General features: G+C 44.7%; 1 protein-coding gene across 3 annotated transcripts in view; it reads right to left on the bottom strand.

Annotated features, from left to right (window-relative positions):
* The window catches only part of SQOR (sulfide quinone oxidoreductase), a 50,426-nt gene that overhangs the window by 19,984 nt on the left and 10,589 nt on the right, over positions 1-19,853 (bottom strand). For 2 of the 3 annotated variants that reach the window (XM_080808947.1, XM_080808948.1), the window contains exons 2-3: positions 8,752-9,002; positions 5,240-5,410 (exon numbers count right to left, since the gene is read on the bottom strand). In XM_080808947.1, the coding sequence (XP_080665073.1) occupies positions 5,240-5,410; positions 8,752-8,985 (405 nt within the window). In that variant the 5' untranslated portion in view covers positions 8,986-9,002. Of the gene's footprint in view, positions 1-5,239; positions 5,411-8,751; positions 9,003-14,731; positions 14,871-19,853 lie in introns of those variants that run through there. The other variant, XM_080808949.1, reaches the window with a different exon arrangement.

Genomic DNA, 19,853 nt, shown 5'->3' with positions numbered 1-19,853 from the left:
ACTGAGCTATGCTGAGTCTTCAAGGTCAGTGAGGTCAGATGGGACATGGGATCTAGGGGTGATGACTTATAGGCAAAACATGAACAACAAGAAAAACCTTTGGTTTGTATGTGCCCTGATTGTTTAATTACAGTATAATATTGATTATTTTTAAGGACTGGTAACAGACAAGCTTAACATTATGGAAAAAAAAATCATTAAGGGAGAATAAACCCTAAGAGAACAAAGAACAAAAAGAAAGCCTTAAGCCTTCTGAGTAAATTCAAGTTTCCAGGCCAGATGATTTAAATTCCAAGGAACTGCAAAAACTTGTAGACAAGACTTTTGAGCAATTATAGGCAACAGTGCAGACATTGCCAGAAGGCTCAATACGGACACCTATTCTCATCTTCTACAGGGAAGTGGGGGCGGTAAACTCTGATACTAACAGTCTCGTAAACAGGATTTTCTCCATGGTGAAATTCCAGACTCATCTACCAAATAAATGTCTCCTGGTGATTTGGAAAAAGAGCACCAAATAGGTTCACAGAGTGCAAACTGCTCTCAGTCAGTCAGGGGTCAAGAACTAGGCCAGCACACAGCGGATACCTAATAAATATTTTCTTTTTCTTTTTTTTCTCCTGTGTTCTTTAAAAAATATCTCATCCCTTGAGCATTCACTCTGCAGGAGACTGTTCTGAGTCTTTTGCATGTTTTAATTCATTTAGTCTTCAAAACAACTCAATGAGGTAGGTGGTATTATTACCATTTTTTTTTTTTTTTAGATTTTATTTATTCATTTTAGAGAGAGAAAGAGAGGAGAGAGGGAGGGAGGGAGTAGGAGCAGAGGGAGAGGGACAAGCAGGCTCTGCACTCAGCGCAGAGCCCAGTGCAGGTTCGATCTCACGACCCTGAGATCATGATCTGAGCCGAAATCAAGAGTCAGATGCTTAAGCAACGGAGCCACCCAGGCACTCCTTATTAGTTCCATTTTATACAGGTAAAGAAACTGAGACACAATTTGCTCACAAATATTTACTGAGCATCTCCTATGTGACATACTGTGCTAGGTTCTGGACATATAACATTGAACCAGAAAGATACTATTCCCACCCCTCCAAGAACTCAGTCTAGTGGGTGAGATAGGGATTATCAGATAATCATAGAAATAACTACTACATCACAGAATGCTGTGATAGCAGGTTAAGGGGGAATCTGACCTAGTCAAGTAAGTCAGGGAAAGCTTTCCTGTAGGGGTATATCTAAGGTAGAGATGAGTAGGAGTTAGCTAGGAAAAGAGATTAAACTCAGCATGTGCAAATGTCCTGGGGAAGAAGGAACCTGAGGCTTTTGAGGAAATGAGAGGGAAATGTGCTGGAGCAGAAACTATGAGAGAGAGGGAGAAGGAACCAGAACCAGGTTAGGTCTGGAGAAGGACAAGGGCCAGTCCACACAGCCTATGGGATACATTCCAGACAAACAGACCCCTGCATCAGGGAAGAGTCAGAGACATACTGCGTCTAAATTTCAGCAAAGACTTCAACTCAGTCTTGAAGAAATACTAATGTGTAAACTAATAATGGAATAATTTTGGTAAAATGTTAGCAAAAAATATTTACTAAACAATGTTGATTAATTTTTGCAAGCTAGAAAAAGCTCTCTAGGGACATGTTATCAAATTAAAACCTTGAACTTAAGTGAAGCCATCATGGATAATGGCTAGGAAAAAAAATACTAACTGGATGACAGAATTGTAAATCCACAAGATCCAGGCAAGTTGGGAAGATCAATAAAACCAACAAAATGCTGGGCGCCTGGGTGGCTCAGTGGGTTAAAGCCTCTGCCTTCGGCTCAGGTCATGATCCCAGGGTCCTAGGATCAAGTCCCACATCGGGCTCTCTGCTCACCAGGGAGGCTGCTTCCTCCTCTCTCTCTGCCTGCTTCTCTGCCTACTTGTGAACTGTTTGTCAAATAAATAAATAAAATCTTAAAAAAAAAAAAACAACAACAACAAGATGACATCCCCCATGAGTTGTTATATGCACATTTCTGAGATCTGGCTATAGGAGACTTTTGCTTAATAAAACCTTGGAAGAAAGTCCTGCCAGTTTATACCAACTTCTTCTCTAGCCCTAAAACAAGACATTGCAACTTTCCTAATAGTCTGAGCCCTAGAGGTCTAAGCAAGTTCAGAAGTGAGAACACCTACCAGTGCCTCTCTTTCTCAAGAGATGATACAAGTTTATGATTCTTGAGATGTGCATGAACCCAACCACAGAGGGCTCTAAGCTCTATGTGGAATGTGAAGGGGTCTAATCAAGGAGGCAAGCACTGCTATACCAAAGAGGTGATATATGTGGTCAGAGACAGGTATCCTGGACCCAGGAGCAGTGGACTGGCAAAGGAAATGAGCCCCGAACCTCAGCCTTCTGTTTAATACTGTCTGATCTCCTGGAGATTCTGGAGAAAATAAGTCCATCAACAGAGAGACATCATTTGTAAGTTTTATATATATATATATATATAAGCTATATATATATATATATAAATCTATTATATATATCCTCATCTATTATATAGATTCTAATCTATTACATATATCCATATATTAGATATGGATGGAGAAAGCGTGACCTGACACTGGGTCATGTGAAAAAAAAAAAAAAAAAACAGAAGTCTGAAGTGACCTCAAGCCCAGCATGAATCAGCACTATGCTAATGGTTGGTAAAAAGGCAAATGCTAATTTAGGCTATATCCAGTTGTGGGAGAGAATAGTGTCACTCTGTTCTGGGCTGTTCTGTAAACCTGCCTCCTCTTCTGGGCAACCTCTTTCATGGAGCACTGATGTCCACAGATGATGTCCATAGCAGGGCAAAGAGAATGGCGAGGGCAGTGGAGACCCTGCTGGAGGACAGGAGAAAGTGCTGAGCAAAGTGGGGACAGAGCACAAATCTACCTGAAGACTAGATTTACCCAGATGAGAAGCACCACCTTCAAATAGTTGAAGGATTCCTCCACAGAAACTGAGTAATACTCTTGGCCACGCTACATATAGGACAAAGCAAGGAACAAGAAAGGCATTAAGCCCCAAAATGCCCTGGGGGCCCAAGAGAATATGAAAGAGGCTACAGAAAGGGTGGGTTCTGGCTCTGCTGAGGCAGAACTTTCACATGACCCGTCTGTTAAAAAATGGAGACTGATCGCTTGTTGTCAGAGAACTCCTGGACGTGTCAATACCAACCCATTTTAAATGCAATCCCTCCCCACAAATGGCCCACTTCCAATTACTGTGCTCTACTTCTTTTCATTAATACTCATCATCTTCTAACATACTGTATCATTTACTTATTATGTCTACCGGTTATTGTATGCCCTCCCCCACTTAAAATTAAAACCAGGAAAGTAAGGATGTTTGTTCTTGTTCACTTGTGTATGTCTAAAACTGTATTGTTCATAGAAGACACTTAATGGGGCACCGGGCTGGCTCTGTCAGAGCCAGAGCATGCAATTCTTGATCTCTGAGTCATGAGTTTGACCCACACTGGGCATAGAGCTTACTTTTTTTTTTTTTTTTTTGAGAGAGAGGGAGCATGCATTGTGGGGAGCTAGCAGAGGGAGAGAGAATCTCAAGCAGGCTCTACACTCAGCTCAGAGCCAAACCTGGGGCTTGATCTCACAACCCTAAGATCATGACCTAAGCTGAGATCAAGACTAGGAAGCATCCAGGCACCCCTAGAGCTTACTTTAGAAAAGAAAGAAGGAGGAACGCCTGGGTGGCTCAGTTGGTTAAGCATCTGCCTTCGGCTCAGGTCATAATCTCAGGGTCCTGGGATCGAGCCCTGCATCAGGTTCCCCACTCAGCTGGGAGCTTCCTTCTCTCTCTGCTGTTCCCCCTGTTTGTTGTGTGCTCTCCCTTTCTGTTTCAAATAAATAAATAAAATCTTCCTTTTTAAGATTTTATTTTATTTAAGAGAGAGACCGTGAGAAGAGAGCATGAGCAGGGAGATGAAGGAGAGGTAGGTTCCAGCTGAGCAGGGAGCCTGATGCTGGGCTCAATCCCAGGATCCTGGGATCATGACGTGAACCAAACGCAGATGCTTAACTGACTGAGCCACCCAGATGTACCCAAAGATAAAATCTAGAAAAAGACAGAGAGAGAGAGAGAAAGACAGACAGATGGGCTGGAGGGGATAAGGAAACCCCCTGACTATGCGCTCTCTCTCTCAAATAAATAAAATATTAAAAAAAAAAAAAGACTCTCTAAACTCAATGAAATTTAATGCAAAATTTAATCATCTCAGAATCCTGAGATGGAGCCCCAAGTGGACTCCACACTCAGTAGGGAGTCTGCACAGGACTCTGTCCCTCTTCCTCTGCAGCTCCCCCAGTGTGTATACGCACATGCGCATGCTCTCTCTCTCTCTCTTTTATTTTTTTAAATCTGGTATGTATATGCATTTTCTAGATAAGGCTTTTTATCTGGTACTCAGAAAGATCCATGACCCCAGGAAGGGTTACAACTCCCTGCAGCCAATGAGTCCCCGTTTAGAGGAAGGGATTGGACTTGGAAACCTTTCAGATCCCCAACAACTCTCAGATTCCACAGTTCTGTGACAACGCCTACCGGGATGCTTGGCTCAGGGGCAGACCAGAGGACAGAACCCTGCAGAGGACTTCCGAGTCTGTCACCTCACCATCCTGCTCTCATCCTTACAGCGGCTTTGATCTCTGAGTTTTAGGAGCAGACTTCTAAGTGGTACTGACACTTCAGAGTCTCAAACTCCAGGAACAGAAATCTTCCTTAGCCCTCTCACCGTCAGGACTGCCATGGTCCCTTACAACTCCAGCATAGCACCCCTGGTGTAACAGGAAAGGATATTTTCCAAATGTCTTCCTCCCGAGGTCAACTGACAGCGAGAAGCAGCTGTTTCAGGTAAAAGGAGGGAGGTGCTGCTATTTGAACATATGGTGATAGTATCTGTTGAATAAATATTCAGATGCAAGATACTGTACCAAGCAACCGAGCAACAGTTCCACAAATCTGTGTCTTAGTTGTTCATTTATTTGTCACTCGCTCCTTCCATCTAGCCCACCCTTCACCCACCACACCCCTTCCCACCTCGTGTACTATCAACACAAACACACACACCCATGCACACACATGCATATATGTTGCTCTCCATGTGGTGGTCCCGTTTGCTAATGGCTGTCCATGAACACGAGCTTGACTAACAAAAGCCAAAGGACCCCGACACTTACCTCCTTGCCACTGTCTGTGTGGACACAGTTCTTGTCTGGGTTCAGCTCAACCACTCGAGCTTTGATCCATTCTACGCCAGAGGGTATCACACTTGCGGTAGGACGGCCCGATGCGGATAGCTGCTTGGCTCCAGCACCCACCAGTGTCCAGATTGGCTGGTAGAAATGCCTCTGAGAAAGTATTTGGAGATTAGTTTCGATTTGAGATGAAAAGGGTCATAGTGAAAGGTACACAAGCTAGACTTTCAATTATCCCTCCTACCCCTTGAAGCATCCCATAGAAAAGCCTTAGAAGGTTAGTCTCCCCCGAGCCACCTACTGGCATCTCCCATTATGTTAAAACTCTGAAGGGAGTTTAACCTAACACAAGAATTCTGCCAAGATCATCCCAAAAAAGCCATCAATTATCTTTTGTGACTATTTTATTATTTGTTGCTCAAAGTTGATTTGATGCTTAACATATACATGTTATATTATACACATACACACACACACACACACACACACACACACACACACACACACACATATATTATGGATACATTTATGTGCACTGACATAAAGAAAAATTAAGCCTGGCAGCCTGAATGTGGTTCCTTAGAAACATCTGGAGACTGTGGCAAGTCTGGGAAGTTTACAACCACTTTTGAAGAGTCTCAAAACTTCTTGAACTTCCAGCGGTGCTTCCCAAGCCCATGGAGGACTGTAGACACTCCCTATTGGCCCTAGTATCTCCTCTCCTTTCTCAGGGGTTTTATTTTTTTTTTTAAGATTTTATTTATTTAATTGACAGAGAGAGAGAGAGATCACAAGTAGGCAGAGTAGCAGGCAGAGATAGAGGGGGAAGCAGGCTCTCTGCTGAGCAGAGATGTGGGGCTCAATCCCAGGACCCTGAGATCATGACCTGAGCTGAAGGCAGACGTTTAACCCACTGAGCCACCTAGGGTGCCCATCTCAGGGGTTTTATACCCGAAGATAGTAGGCACCAGATCCTACCCCCGATGCCAAATTTCCACTATTTTTCTAGAGTTATCTTGTTTCAGATGGTCCTCACTTGAACTAAGCTAGTTTTGAAAGTTCTAGGCTCATGGGCCAAGGGCAGATTGATCTAACCGTGTCTGAGAATCCCGGTACACTCATGCAGTGGCCTGGGGGATCAGGAACTCTCAACATGGCAAAATGCCTCAAACTGGCTGGACAGAATTGCCAGCCACAGAGATGCTAAAGAGGATACGAAAAATGCCTTTGCAATCTCCGAACAGCCAGTAATGGAGGTGCTCAAAGAGAACGAAGGCAGAGGTCTCCAGTGGTGAGAACTCACTGATTTCGAATCCATCTTGAACAGAAAAAGGAATAAAAACACAACCTCAGATTCTTTTTTAGAATACAAACAAGCACTGGCTCCACCAATCGCTAAACCAGACACAGGAGAGAAAGTATCAAAGACCCGAGCCCCTCACAGCACCCCTGAAAGACTTCCATCCTGCACCTCCTCACGGGGGAGGACAGCCATGACTCCAGCCTCCTGAATTGTGCCCAGTGCCTCAGAGAGCCGTCGTTACCAAGACTAGCCCCAGTGGGACACGTGCCCATGGGTTAGCTACAACACACCACAGGCCCCTGATGGAGCTCTCAGACCAGTGTAATTTAAAACACTGGGGCACCTGGGTGGCTCAGTGGGTTAAGCAGCTGTTTTTCGCTCAGGTCATGATCCCAGGGTCCTGGGATCGAGCCCTGTGTCTGGCTCCTTGCTCAGCGAGGAGCATGCTTCTCCCTCTCCCTCAATCCTTCCCTACTGCTCATGCTCTCTCTCTATTTCCCTCTCTCTGACAAATAAAATCTTTTTAAAAATTTAATTTTAAAAAATTAAAAATTAAAAAAATAGGGGCGCCTGGGTGACTCAGTGGGTTAAAGCGTCTGCTTTCTGCTTGGGTCATGATCCCAGGGTCCCAGGATTGGCCTGCATCTGGCTCTCTACTCAGCGGGGAGCCTGCTTCCTCCTCTCTTTCCGCCTGCCTCTCTGCCTACTTGTGATCTCTACCTGTCAACATAAAAAAAAAAAAAAAATTTTTTTTAAATAAAATAAAATTAAAATTAAAAAAAATAAAATGCTGACCCTGAATTAGTCACTTTAAATAGGAAATGGTTGAGAACACACCCTCTCAGATCGCAGCATACCCATGTGAAACTACAGGCATACCCGGGACACCTCACCGGGGCCGGCAGACTTCTTGAAAAGGAATGAGCTTTTCTTGACCTGCCCTCCCCATCAAACAGGCACTGGATCCATTTTGCTTCCCTCCCAAGGACACTGCTCCCAACTCGTGTACACCCAGCTCCTCACAAAACATTAGTCAAAACACCAAAAATCTGGAATATTTTTTATGAAGCTACTGGATCATCTTAAAATGTTTTGCATGAAATAGAGCCTTACACAAACTTTCCAGCTTCCTCCCTGGCACCTCTACCTTTTTCTGCTTTATAATCTGTTTATAATCCCTGGTTCTTCAATTTATGAATCCCACTAACACCTTTCCCAGAGGCCTCCCTGACACTCAACTCATCACCTGTTCTCCATACTAGAACAGAGAAAGGAAAGTGTAATGGCCACTGATCTCCCTCTGGACACTAGCTTGGAACTGGGAGACCTTTTTGGGTTGAACTGTCTCTCCCCAAAAGATATGCTAAAGTCCTCACCCCAGTACCTGTGAATATGATCTTATTTGGAAATAGGGTTTTCACCGATGCAATCAAGTTAAGATGAGGTCATGCTGCATTAGAGTTGGCCCTAAATCCAAGGACTGGTGTCCTTATAAGAAGGTCACTGAAGACACTAGAGACACACAGAAAGCAGGCCATGTGAAGAGAGAGGCAGAGATTGGAGTGATGCCAGCTATAAGCCAAGGAACACCAAAGACTGTCCACAACCACCAAAGCTAGGAGAAAAGTATGGGACAGATTCCCTCTCCTCTTCACAGCCTTCAGAGGGAGAATGGCCTTGCTGATACCTTCGCATTGAACTTCTAGCCTCCAGAACTGTGAAAGAATAAATCTACTGGGGCACCCGGGTGGTTCAGTCGTTAGGCATCTGCCTTCAGCTCAGGCCATGATCCCAGGGTCCTGGGATCGAGTCCCGCATCGGGCTCCCTGCTCGGCGGAAGGCCTGCTTCTGCCTCTCCCACTCCCCCTGCTTGTGTTCCCTCTCTCGCTGTGTCTCTCTCAAATAAATAAATAAAATCTTAAAATAAATAAATCTATTGTTTTAAGCCACACAGTTTGTGATAATTTGTTATGGCAGCCCTAAGAAACTAATACAGAGAACATGAAAGCCTAGAGATCTGTCCTCTCCCATTCTCCCTCTCCCCACCTTCTCCCAATCCTTTGTGCACAGAAGGAGAAGCACTAACGCGGACACATGACAGCAACAGGGCCTGACAGCCATCCACACCCTAGCCTCTAACACACACGCACACCCACACACAGGCACAGGGATTCAAAAAGGGGAGACTTACCTCACTGGGCTCAACAATGGCGACATTCTCCGCACCCACTCTCCTCTTCATGCGGGCGGCCATACTGATTCCACCGCTGCCCCCACCCAGCACCAGCACTTCGTAGTGGTTCTTGGCAGCAAGGCTGGACCTTGTGTGCAGCTGAAGGAGGCTAGTCTGCTGAGTGCCCAGCCTGAGGGAGCAGGCAAAGAGCTGGGCTCGAGGGCCAGACGCCACCGCAGCCAGTGGGGTCATCTTCAGGCTGGATCAGGCTAGAAAGGAACAGATAAGGCTAGGAGTAAGGAGTGACCACTATGGGACCAAAGCATTTTCTTTCAGGGAGGAAGGGGAGGCTGGCATCTGACCAGCTGTAGTTGGTTCCCGCCATCTGCTCTCAAGACCATTTTCCCATCTGGCTGTGGTCAAAAGTCTCCTGGGAACACCACTGAGAGCTAACATTGGGCTAAGCTTTCCATTTCTCTCATCCTCCTTTCAGGACACCTCAGACTTTGTCTGAACTAGGTAGGCCTCACCTTTTAAGCTCTAATAATTTGCCTATACTTATCCTTGTCCATCCATAACTCTAGGGCGTCCTGTGGTTTATCTGCCTGCCCCCCATTTTTCCTCAGACATACTCTGTAACTGTTTCTTTGACTTTTTAGTCCCTCAAAGATGTAGGAGTCCACAGAGAGATACCTGTACAATTCCTTGCCATAAAGCACACCTAAGACCTTGGGGAATTCCTAAGACACCCACCTTCTGCAACTCAGAGTTCAGACCAAGGTAACTGGGGCATTGGCCACCCTCAGAGGCCTCCCGGCTCTGCTTCCCAGCAGACATGCCATGTAATCACATCACTGACCACACGTCAGCAAAAGTCCTCCACACCCTTGGCAACTTCAACCAGAAGATAAAAAAGCCATAAAAGGAGCCCTGCCTGGTATCGTAAAGTTATGTTTTATGTACAGAATCCGCACGTGCTGCTGACCAGTCTTTTATTATGTCCAATTCAATAAACAATCTTCCCTTCACAGTTCCTCCCAGACACCCACTTCACCTGTTTCTGCGCTGAGCAGTTAGTGCTTTGCCAGAGAGGAAGTAAGGGCCTCTCGGAAACTGGGCCTGGCTTCACCCCATCCACAGAACGGGTCTCACACTTTGCACACCCTCTATTTGCATAACTTGAAGGGCACAGACTCAAAATATCACCCTCTCTGGGTATTCCACTGCCCCAAATTTCACCATCAAGTTCAGTCCTTCGGGTTCGACAATGCTCCAAGAACCCTTTACTAAAATGAGAGTACCCAGCTGGGGGATAACACTTCTAGTTGCTAAAGTCAAGAACTTCTCTTTTTTTTTTTTAAGATTTTATTTATTTATTTGAAAGACAGAGATCACAAGTAGACAGAGCAGCAGGCAGAGAGAGAGGAAGGGAAGCAGGCTCCCTGCTGAGCAGAGAGCCTGAAGCGGGGCTCGATCCCAGGACCCTGGGACCCTGGGATCATGGCCCAAGCCGAAGGCAGAGGCTTTAACCCACTGAGCTACCCAGGCACCCCTAAGGTCATGAACTTCTTCATGGGAACACTTCAATTATATGATTTTTCCCTCTAACTAAAGAAGAGAAAGGCTACACGAGGGGATTACACAAAGCCAAGATGGGAAAAGGATGTGAAAGGAAGTAAGAAAGGTCCTGGAGGAGGGAAGAATGAACTAGTGGGAAGGAGGAGGAGGTGAGTGCTGATTTTGATTAGAATTAACCATTGCAGGGGCACCTGGGTGGCTCAGTGGGTTAAAGCCTCTGCCTTCGGCTCAGGTCATGATCTCAGGGTCCTGGGATCGAGCCCCGCATCGGGCTTTCTGCTCGACGGGGAGCCTGCTTCTCTCTCTCTCTCTCTCTCTCTCTCTCTCTGCCTGCCTCTCTTCCTACTTATGATCTCTCTCTGTCAAATAAATAAATAAAATCTTAAAAAAAAAAAAAAAGAATTAACCATTGCAGAGTTTTGGCAAACCCAACAACTTCCTCAATATCTCTACTCTGAGGTCCAAGGGGAGGTGGGGAGGGGGGCGTGGGGGATTTGGGCGCCTACAGTAAGTGGGGCTAGCTCATAAATTGTAGCTACAAGTTTAAAATCAGTGCAACCCTTCTAGAAAACAACATTTCTCATCCGGTGACACTGTGTTTCCATTTCTGGGATTCCAAGCTAAGGAAAAAACCTCTAACGCTGAAGGAAAAAATTCTTTACAAAGATACTTTTCACATACTCATTCCTAATATGGTGAACCTTCAGTTAACTGGTTTGTGGACTGGTCTGATTTCATCCTGGTTACAGAAAACCCACAGGCTGCACTCTGGCCAGGGAAGGCTCAGGTCCCAGACTGTTTAAACCACTGCTAATTCATGACTGATTCAATTTAACATGGTATGAAGGGGCAGGAATAGAGGTTCTGAGTGTCAGAACATCGGGGGAAAGGTTAAGTACCATTATACATGATAATGGGTGATTTTGAGTTCTTCTGCTTTTCTGTTTTATAAAATCTCACCTATATACATAAATTAATGTTACAATAAAATCTTTATTTTGACAAGTAACATGTATGAAGTCTTTTACAAAAGCCTTCAATCTGTGAGTTAGATGCCATTATCTTCCCCATTTTACAGATGATAAAATCGAGCCAGGGAGCAGTTCAGTGACTTCAAGCTCATACAGCCCATCAGTGATGGGCTGTGAACTGAATCCAGGCACTTTGGTGCCAGAGCCTCTACTCTAAACCACTGTACTCTACTATCTGTGTGATCTTTATCAACAACAGCAAAACACTGACTATGTGATAATGTTAAATGAAAAAAAAAAATCCAGATATATTTTCCACACTCACCATTCCTTTTTATGGTACTGACACCTAACTATTAATGTTTTGGTATAACTATAATTCATTTTTCTTCTTCTTTGTACATGCTTTTCTCAAGATTTTGTTAATGAACTCTAGATTTTACATTTTGAAAATCAATTTTTTTAAAATGATTTGAGGAAAATCACCATGTAGGATGTTGCTGTTTCATGGGGAGAGAAGACTTTTTTTTAAAGATTTATTTATTTATTTGAGAGAGAGAGAGAGAGAGAGAGCAAGCATGCCAGTGGTGAGAGGGAGAGGGAGAATCTCAAGCAGACTCCCCACTGAGCATGGAGACCGATGTGGGGCTTGATCCCAAGACCATGAGATCATGACCTGAGCTGAAATCAAGAGTTGGAAGCTTTGGGCGCTTTCGTGGCTCAGCTGGTTAGGCGTTTGCCTTCAGCTCAGGTCACAATCCCGGGGTCCTGGGTGAGAGTCCCACATCTGGCTCCTGCTCCGTGGGAAATCCGCTTCCCCTCCCTCTGCTCCTCCCCTGACTCATGTGGACTCTCTCTCTCTTAAATAAATAAACAAAATCTTTAAAGAAAAAGAAAAAAAAGAGTTGGAAGCTTAACCAACTGAGCCACCCGGGGCCCTGGGAAAGAAGTTATTTTATGGTGAACAGATACCTATCACTTCCTGCCTTTTTCCTATTTTTCACAAAATAACAGAATCACCACAAAACTCTTCACTTCCCAGAAAAGGGAAACCATTTTTTCATGGTCTTGAGGCTACATCTTAAACCCCCTTGGAGAGGGTTAAGTAATAATGATCTAGGAGGAGGCCTGGCTAAGTTTCTGGTTTCTAGCTGCTCCATCTATGGTTATTTAACCTCCTAGTCCCCCTTCCAGCCTAATGCACCACAGTTTTTCTCTTGGAAGAGGAAGAGTTTATGCAAATATTTCCCTCATTCTGCCAAAATAGCTAGTTCTGTTCTATTTCAGCAGCTACCCATAGCCTGTTTCTGGATTCAGTATTTTTAAACACAAAGTCCTCTCAACTCCAATAGTCACAGTCATCAAACTGTGTCCTGAGGATTGACTTCAATAAAAACTCCTGAAGAAGATGCCGAGAGCTTCTGAGTTCGTGACACATGCTAGGAAGGGGAAGCGCTGTACCTCCACCCCGACCCCCATACATATGCTCTCGTCAATGTGGCTATTTCCGAGTTGTAATAAACTTTAAGTATGTTGTAATAAAATGGTAAGTTTATAACTGGTAAAATTTAAGTTGTAATAAACTGGTAAGCATGAGTAGTGTTTTCTGTGTGTCATTCTAGTGAATTACCAAACCTAAAGGGGGGTCATGGGAACCCCCAAATATGTAGTCAGCTAGGTAAAAGTGTGGGTAACCTGGGACCGCATTTATAGACGACACCTGAAGTGGGGGCAGCCTTGTGGGGCTGAGCCCTTAACCTGATATAATTCCGGGAGTTACCGCCAGAATTTAATTGCTGGACACCCACTTGGTGCCAGAGACCTGGCTAATGTTGGAAAAACCATACATTTGGTGTTAGAATATTAGAAGTGGTGTCAGAGAATATCATGCAGGAACCGATAAGAATCTCTGACATTATCTAAACCCAAGTCTATAGCAACACCAAAAAAAGAAAAACAAACAAAAAACAAAAAACCGCAACAACAATGAAAGGAAGCAGCAGTCACACAACCTTAACCAGAAGGCAAACAGAAAAGAAAGACCAAACTTGACCCTGAAGCCAGCAGAAAAGAAACGGAATATTTCTGCAACCAAATAACGAGGAAGCATAAATCTAATATGATTTCTTAGTCTCTCAAGAAGATTATCTAAAACATATTTACTTATTCAGTTAAGAAATAAGAACTACCAACGAGGGACACCTGGGTGGCTCAGTCAGTTAAGCATGGACTCTGGATTTCAGGCTCAGGTCATGACCTCCCGGTTGGGAGATGGAGCCCTGTGATCTCCGTGCTAGGTGTGGAAACTGCTTAGGAGTCTCTCCATCTCTCTCTCTCTCTCCCCCTCTCCTTCTCTCTCTGCCCCTCCCACACCTAGGGAGGAAAAAAGAATTAACTACCAATGATACAGAAGAATGCAGCCACTTTATCTCTACTTTCTTACAAGGTGAAACACACTCATTTAAAAAATAAATAAGGCAAATTTAACTTGCATTTAACAAGTGCATGTAATACATTTTATAATTAAATGATTTCATGATTCTAAGTTAAATAAAAATTCTTCAGTTAATCCTACATCCATTGAGAGCCTCCTGCAAGGTATCAAAATAAATGCTTTGCTCAAAAAAAAAAAAAAATTTTTTTTTAAAAGGGGCACCTGGGTGGCTCAGTGGGTTAAAGCCTCTGCCTTTGGTCCAGGTCATAATCTCAGGGTCCTGGGATGGAGCCCATATTGGGCTCTCTGCTCTGCAGGGAGCCTGCTTCCTCCTCTCTCTCTCTCTGCCTGCTTCTCTAGCTACTTGTGATCTCTGTCAAATAAATAAAATCTTAATAAATAAATAAATGCTTTGCTCTATCTGTAGTCTAACTGGCAAATGAAATCCCTACTGACTGAAAGAACATAGCCTAGGCATCTCCTACTTACATCATTGGCAGCTGGCTCCCGCCAGGGGCCAGACATGTCTTTGGGACCCCTCACTTTTCCACTGCTGGCCCTTCCTGCAAAGGCAGCACCCAGCACCTGTGTGGAAACACCCCCACGATCAGGGAGCCCCACAGCCGGGATGCAGGGCTCGACCCCAGGACCGTGGGATCATGTCCAGAGCTGAAACGCTTAACGACTGAGCCACCCAGGCGCTCCTACTCAGGGCACTCTTACTGAAAGCTCCACCAGGCCAGCCAGACTTGCAGTTAACCTTTCAGCGACTTCTGCTCTAGCAGAAACAGTGGGTCTCTGTACGGTTCACAGCTGTTTTACCTCAAGCCTACACCGGGCAGGGCCCTCCTTGCTTCAGGTTTCAGTAACCACAAAGCCAACTTTTAACTTGTCAGCTGCGTAGAACACCTCCAAAATCAAAACGGAAAAGAGATAAGGAATAGCCTCCAGCTCTGGCCACTCCCTCTGTTCCTCCCACCCTGCCTCTCCGCCGGCTTCCCCGGGCCAGGCTTACTCTGAGCTGCTCTATCCCGACGGTCTGAATCCCTGCAGGTCCCAGTCTCTGAGGCACAAGTGAGCCTTGTCCACTCAGCCCAGGTGGGGCTGTCCCCTAGTGCCCCAGTGATGAGACTCCAGAAAGGCTCCTCCTCCTCCACTTGCTCCTCCCCCTTGGGCTTTCTAGGCTTATTTACTTAAATCGGCCCTGTGGCTGTCATTAGTTACAGCTCAACCGAATTACTTCCAGAAGATAGGATTTGATAGGAAAAAGTAGGGAGAAACTGTCACAATGATAATAGCTACATTTACTGAGCATTTACTAGTTCTACTTCACTTTCTCTCAGGGACTCCTTAAAATCACTTTGTAAAAGGGATGGTAGCATCCCCATTTTACAGATGAAAAAAATGACGTTTAGTATAAGGCTGGAGGACTTTCCTGAGGTTACATCACTAATTTAAGCAGGAGAGTTTAATTCAAACTGACTCCTCAACTGAGTTCTCACAGTGTTGGACCTAAGAGAGAATTGGAGGAAAATGCCTACTGGCTAAATTGTATTGATATTCAAATTTAAAGTAACTTCTGCCCTCTGGAGAGGAGTGGGAGAGAATCTACAAATTGAAAGAAAAAAAAATTACATTTCTTGGGGAGGGGTGAGATACAATAACAGCACTAATATAATTTTTGAAGAGCGCTTATCTTTTAGAAATACATACTGAGATTCTTAAAATTGAAATGATTTGGAACTTGCTTGAAAATACTACAAGTGGAGTAGGTAGAAGCTTAGAAAACACAAGACTGACCATGAGTGGATAATAATTTGAAGCCAACTATGGATATATAAGGGCATTCTCCACTGTAGTGAAAGTGTCCACAATAAAAAAAAAAAAGAAAGAAATAGCAAAAAACAAAAAACAATGTGTTAGAGTGGGCAGCTCTTTAGTCACTGAAATGCTCAGTTGTGGGCGGGCATATTTCAAGTAATAGCAAGATAACAGACATGCAAGGAATAGCAACACAATTACAATCATACTTCCCTCCTGTGTGCACAGAGCTGTGCAACTCACCGGGCCCACACCTGAGCCCGCCTGGAGGTACTGATACCACTTTACAGACGGGCAAACCAAGGCTCAGAAAGGCAAGGTGATCTTCCAAAGGTCACACAATGAGTCAGCAGCAAGACTGGAGCCACAATGAGTCCTTTACGGGAACAGCAACTTTTTCTGAATGGCCCCTGGAGCAGCAATGCAGACATTCACAGGAGCTAGTAAGTCAGAGGACCATTACCCAGCTCGAGATCTGGGACAGCCTCTCTTCAGGGCTGGGCTGGACCTAGAAGGGCAGAAGAGTCCTACAACCCCTAGGGGCCCCACACATCATCTCCCAGAGAGGCGGGACTCTAGGCAAGGATAGATCCAGGTTTTACGGTCATCAGAGCCTATACATGTAGGGACCGAAATTACAAACACAAAATTAGATATCATAGTTATTATTAACTTTGAGTGAGAAAAGAAATCACAATAACTGTCTGGATTCTTGGTGATTCATGACTCTTTCTTCTGACAGCTCCTTCAGGCAGTTTATCTGCAATACAAGCATAGAAATACTTCCTGGTTGCAACTTGGCTGCCCCACCCCACCCCCACACCCCAACAACCCCCCACCCCCACTAGAACTCCCTGCCCCCATGAGGACCTGGACAAGAGACCTGGCCTGAAGCTTCAACTTCATGTGCTTCTGGAGAAATTCACCTTTAGTACCCACAGCACTCCTTTAAAGCACTTTGCCCACCCACCCATGTCTCTCTCCTTCTACCTGTCCTGAGTTTTGTCAATCTCCCTCCCACCCCTTCCCAACATAATATGGCTTGTTTGGACAATCGGAACCTAGATCCTGTGAAACTGGTTCCTCACTGTCCTACGGCAGATTTTTATGTGCTGGGCACTGTGCTGGGCCCTGGAGGTAGACACATTATCTTCATTTTACAACGGAAAAAAGTAAGACTACAGGAAGACTGGCTATATTCTCAAGGGACACACGGACAATAAGAAAAAAGAAATAAAGAAATTAAGTAAATGATAAAATAAATAATAATTAAAAAAAATAAAAACAGGATTCAACCAGAAGAGACGGTAAAGAGGGAGGGAGAGAAGGAAAGCAGACATCGTCACTTTCCCTGGCACATGGAGAATACTCCCGGGAATTTGCTCGCACAGCTATAGAGGCTGACAAGTCCCGAGAGCAGCAGTCAGCAAGAGGGAGACCTAGGAGAGCCAATGGTGCGGTTTTTGTCCAAAAGTCGGCAGGCTCGAGACTCAGGAAGAGCTCATGTTGCAGTCTGAGTGTGTGGGCAGGAGAAAACTACTGTCCCGGATCAAGGCAGTCAGGCAGGAAGGATTCTCTCTTGGCGGGAGGGTGAACCTTTTTGTTCTCTTCAGACCCTCAACTGACTGGATGAGGCCACCCACACTGGAAGAGCCATCTGCCTTACAGATTCCTCCAGAGACATCTTCATAGACCGCCCCAGGATACTGTCTGACCAAATGTCCGGGCACGAATTAACTGTCCTACTGTCTGACGTAACCTATAAAAGGGCAAGTCCAACTCCAGAAAAATCTCAGGAAGTGGAAATCGTTACTATGACTGGATTAGTATCATTTTGGGATCTCAAGAAAATGCCAAACATTGTCTCATAAATCCTATGGCTCCTTAATATGATCTCATCTTAATCTACATGCAAATGAAGGATGCAGTCATTTCTATGGAAATTATCAATGGCACTGGACTAGACACTTCATGAAGCCTTCCTGGAGATGTTGAGTCCTACTATATTCATAATGTTTTTAATTGTATTTTATGATTGTTTGACATATGGGAGCCTTGGTAATCCTAGTGAGACTGTCCCTCTAGGGCTAGCTAACCCCTAGAGAGAGTAAATAACTTGTCTGGGAGCACACCTCTGTTATGTAAACCAAACTGTCCACCATACTTCCAACCACTTCCTCCATTCTGGCTTTCACACACCAAAAGGCAATATTCCGATGACCTAATTATCCTGGGGCCAGACATGAGACAACTGGGGTAGCCCCTATACCCCAAAGCCCACTAAAATTATTCAAATTAGTCAACCCCAAACCTGGTCAGCCCCTTCCCCTTGCCTCACAGTAACTCCAGTATAGGCTTTGCCCATGTCTTCCCCTCAGTTTTCCCCCAGGTGCCTCCCCATCTGGCCAGATGTGGTAAAACATGCTCCTGTCCCTGAATAAAAGCTGCCTCATAGTCCTCTCGGGACATGATGGAAGATTCTGTATGTTTAGCCAATTTTTTCCTCTGCTCCTTCTCCTTACATCTCCACTCAACAGTCAGGTGGCAGGCATTTAAAAAGCAATCTAGGGGCACCTGGGTGGCTCAGTGGGTTAAAGCCTCTGCCTTCGGCTCAGGTCATGATCCCAGGGTCCCAGGGTCCCAGGGTGTTGGGATCGAGCCCCGAGTCTGGCTCTCTGCTCAGCAGGGAGCCTGCTTCCCTTCCTCTCTCTCCGCCTGCCTCTCTGCCTACCTGGGATGTCTGTCTGTCAAATAAATAAATAAAATCTTAAAAAAATATATTTAAAAAGCAATCTAATTACATATGACTGTGGAACACTAGAATTATGTGGGTGACTGGACCAAAGTTTTACAACTAAATAACAGATACAATGTGATTTTCTTAATCTGATAATTACTCTGGAAGACTAGAGTGCTGGACCTTCCTTTCCTTTGTCATACTCTTATTACCTGCTCTACCTAAATGAGCTATCTTATCCACCAAGGAAAGTGTTTTCACCTCCTTTTTATCCACTTAACCTTGGTAAATGGGAAGTGTCATCAGTCAGAGGTGCTCAGAAAGGCGTTTCAGGAACGAGTTTCCTACAGGATATAAATACATGTGCGTATTTATACCTATGCTAAACGTGTTGCAATCATACTGTGGCTAAATGTGCACAACCCAAAATCTGCACAAAAGATCTGCAAATTAAATTATATTTAGCTGGGCTAAATGTGTAAGTGTATCTTTATGGAAAGAACAGAGTTACATTAAGTCCACATGCTGGGGCGCCTGGGTGGCTCAGTGGGTTAAAGCCTCTGCCTTCGGCTCAGGTCATGATCCCAGGGTCCTGGGATCGAGCCCCGCATCGGGCTCTCTGCTCAGCAGGGAGCCTGCTTCCTCCTCTCTCTCTGCCTGCCTCTCTGTGATCTCCATCTGTCAAATAAATAAATAAAAAAAAAAAAATTAAAAAAAAAAAAAAAAAAAAGTCCACATGCTGCTAAGAGTATTTCTACCAGTATTCACTGAGTCTCTGCTACACACAAGGACCTGTGCGGATGGACAGAAATTTCCCCAACCCATTCCTGCTCCCATTCTCCATCTATTAGCTTTAGGTGCTAAGGGAAGAAGAGCAGATTTGCCAACAAATGCTAATGTAGGCCAAGAATAAGGTGAGGCAAATTTCAGGGGAAAGTTTTTTAAATATTATAAGGTCCAATTTGAACATTGGAATGTTTAAAATAAGCCATAAAAAAGCTAGGAGAAAATTTAAGTGGACATTTACATCATCCGTGAGTAAGATTAAAGAAAAAAAGTTCTTAGCACAACACCTTAGCATAACAAAAATCAGGTCAATGGTTTGAATATTTAAACATTTTTCAAAACTTCTTTTTTAAAGATTTTTTATTTATTTTAAAGAGAGAGCATGTCAGGAGAGGGGAAGGGAAAAGTAGAGGGAAGGGGAGGGGTAAAGGGGAGAGATGGAGGGGAGAGGAGGGGGGAGGAGAGGAGGGATAGAGGAAAGAGGAGGGGAGGGGCAAAGTGAGTGGGAGAAGCTGACTTCCCCTGAGCAGGGAGTCTGACCAGGGCTAGATCCCAGGACCCCCAGGACCTGAGCTAAAGGCAGATGCTTAACCAACTTGAGCCACACAGGCGACCCTTTTTTGGAAACTTTTGTTTCAGTCTTCATTTCCCCTTCTCCCCCTCCATCCACTCCACACCCATTTCTGCACAGCTCAGGTCCTCAGCTGCTGACAACATCACTGGACTCCCTTGCCCTTTGCCTTCTGGTCAGTTTAGTCTGGTGTAAGTGTCAGCCAAGAGAACATAAAGAGTA

Source organism: Martes martes (genome assembly GCF_963455335.1).
Source record: "Martes martes genome assembly, chromosome: 7".
Classification (NCBI taxonomy): domain Eukaryota; kingdom Metazoa; phylum Chordata; class Mammalia; order Carnivora; family Mustelidae; genus Martes; species Martes martes.
Note: the sequence above shows the minus strand (reverse complement) of the source record. Positions and strands in the feature narration are given on the sequence as shown.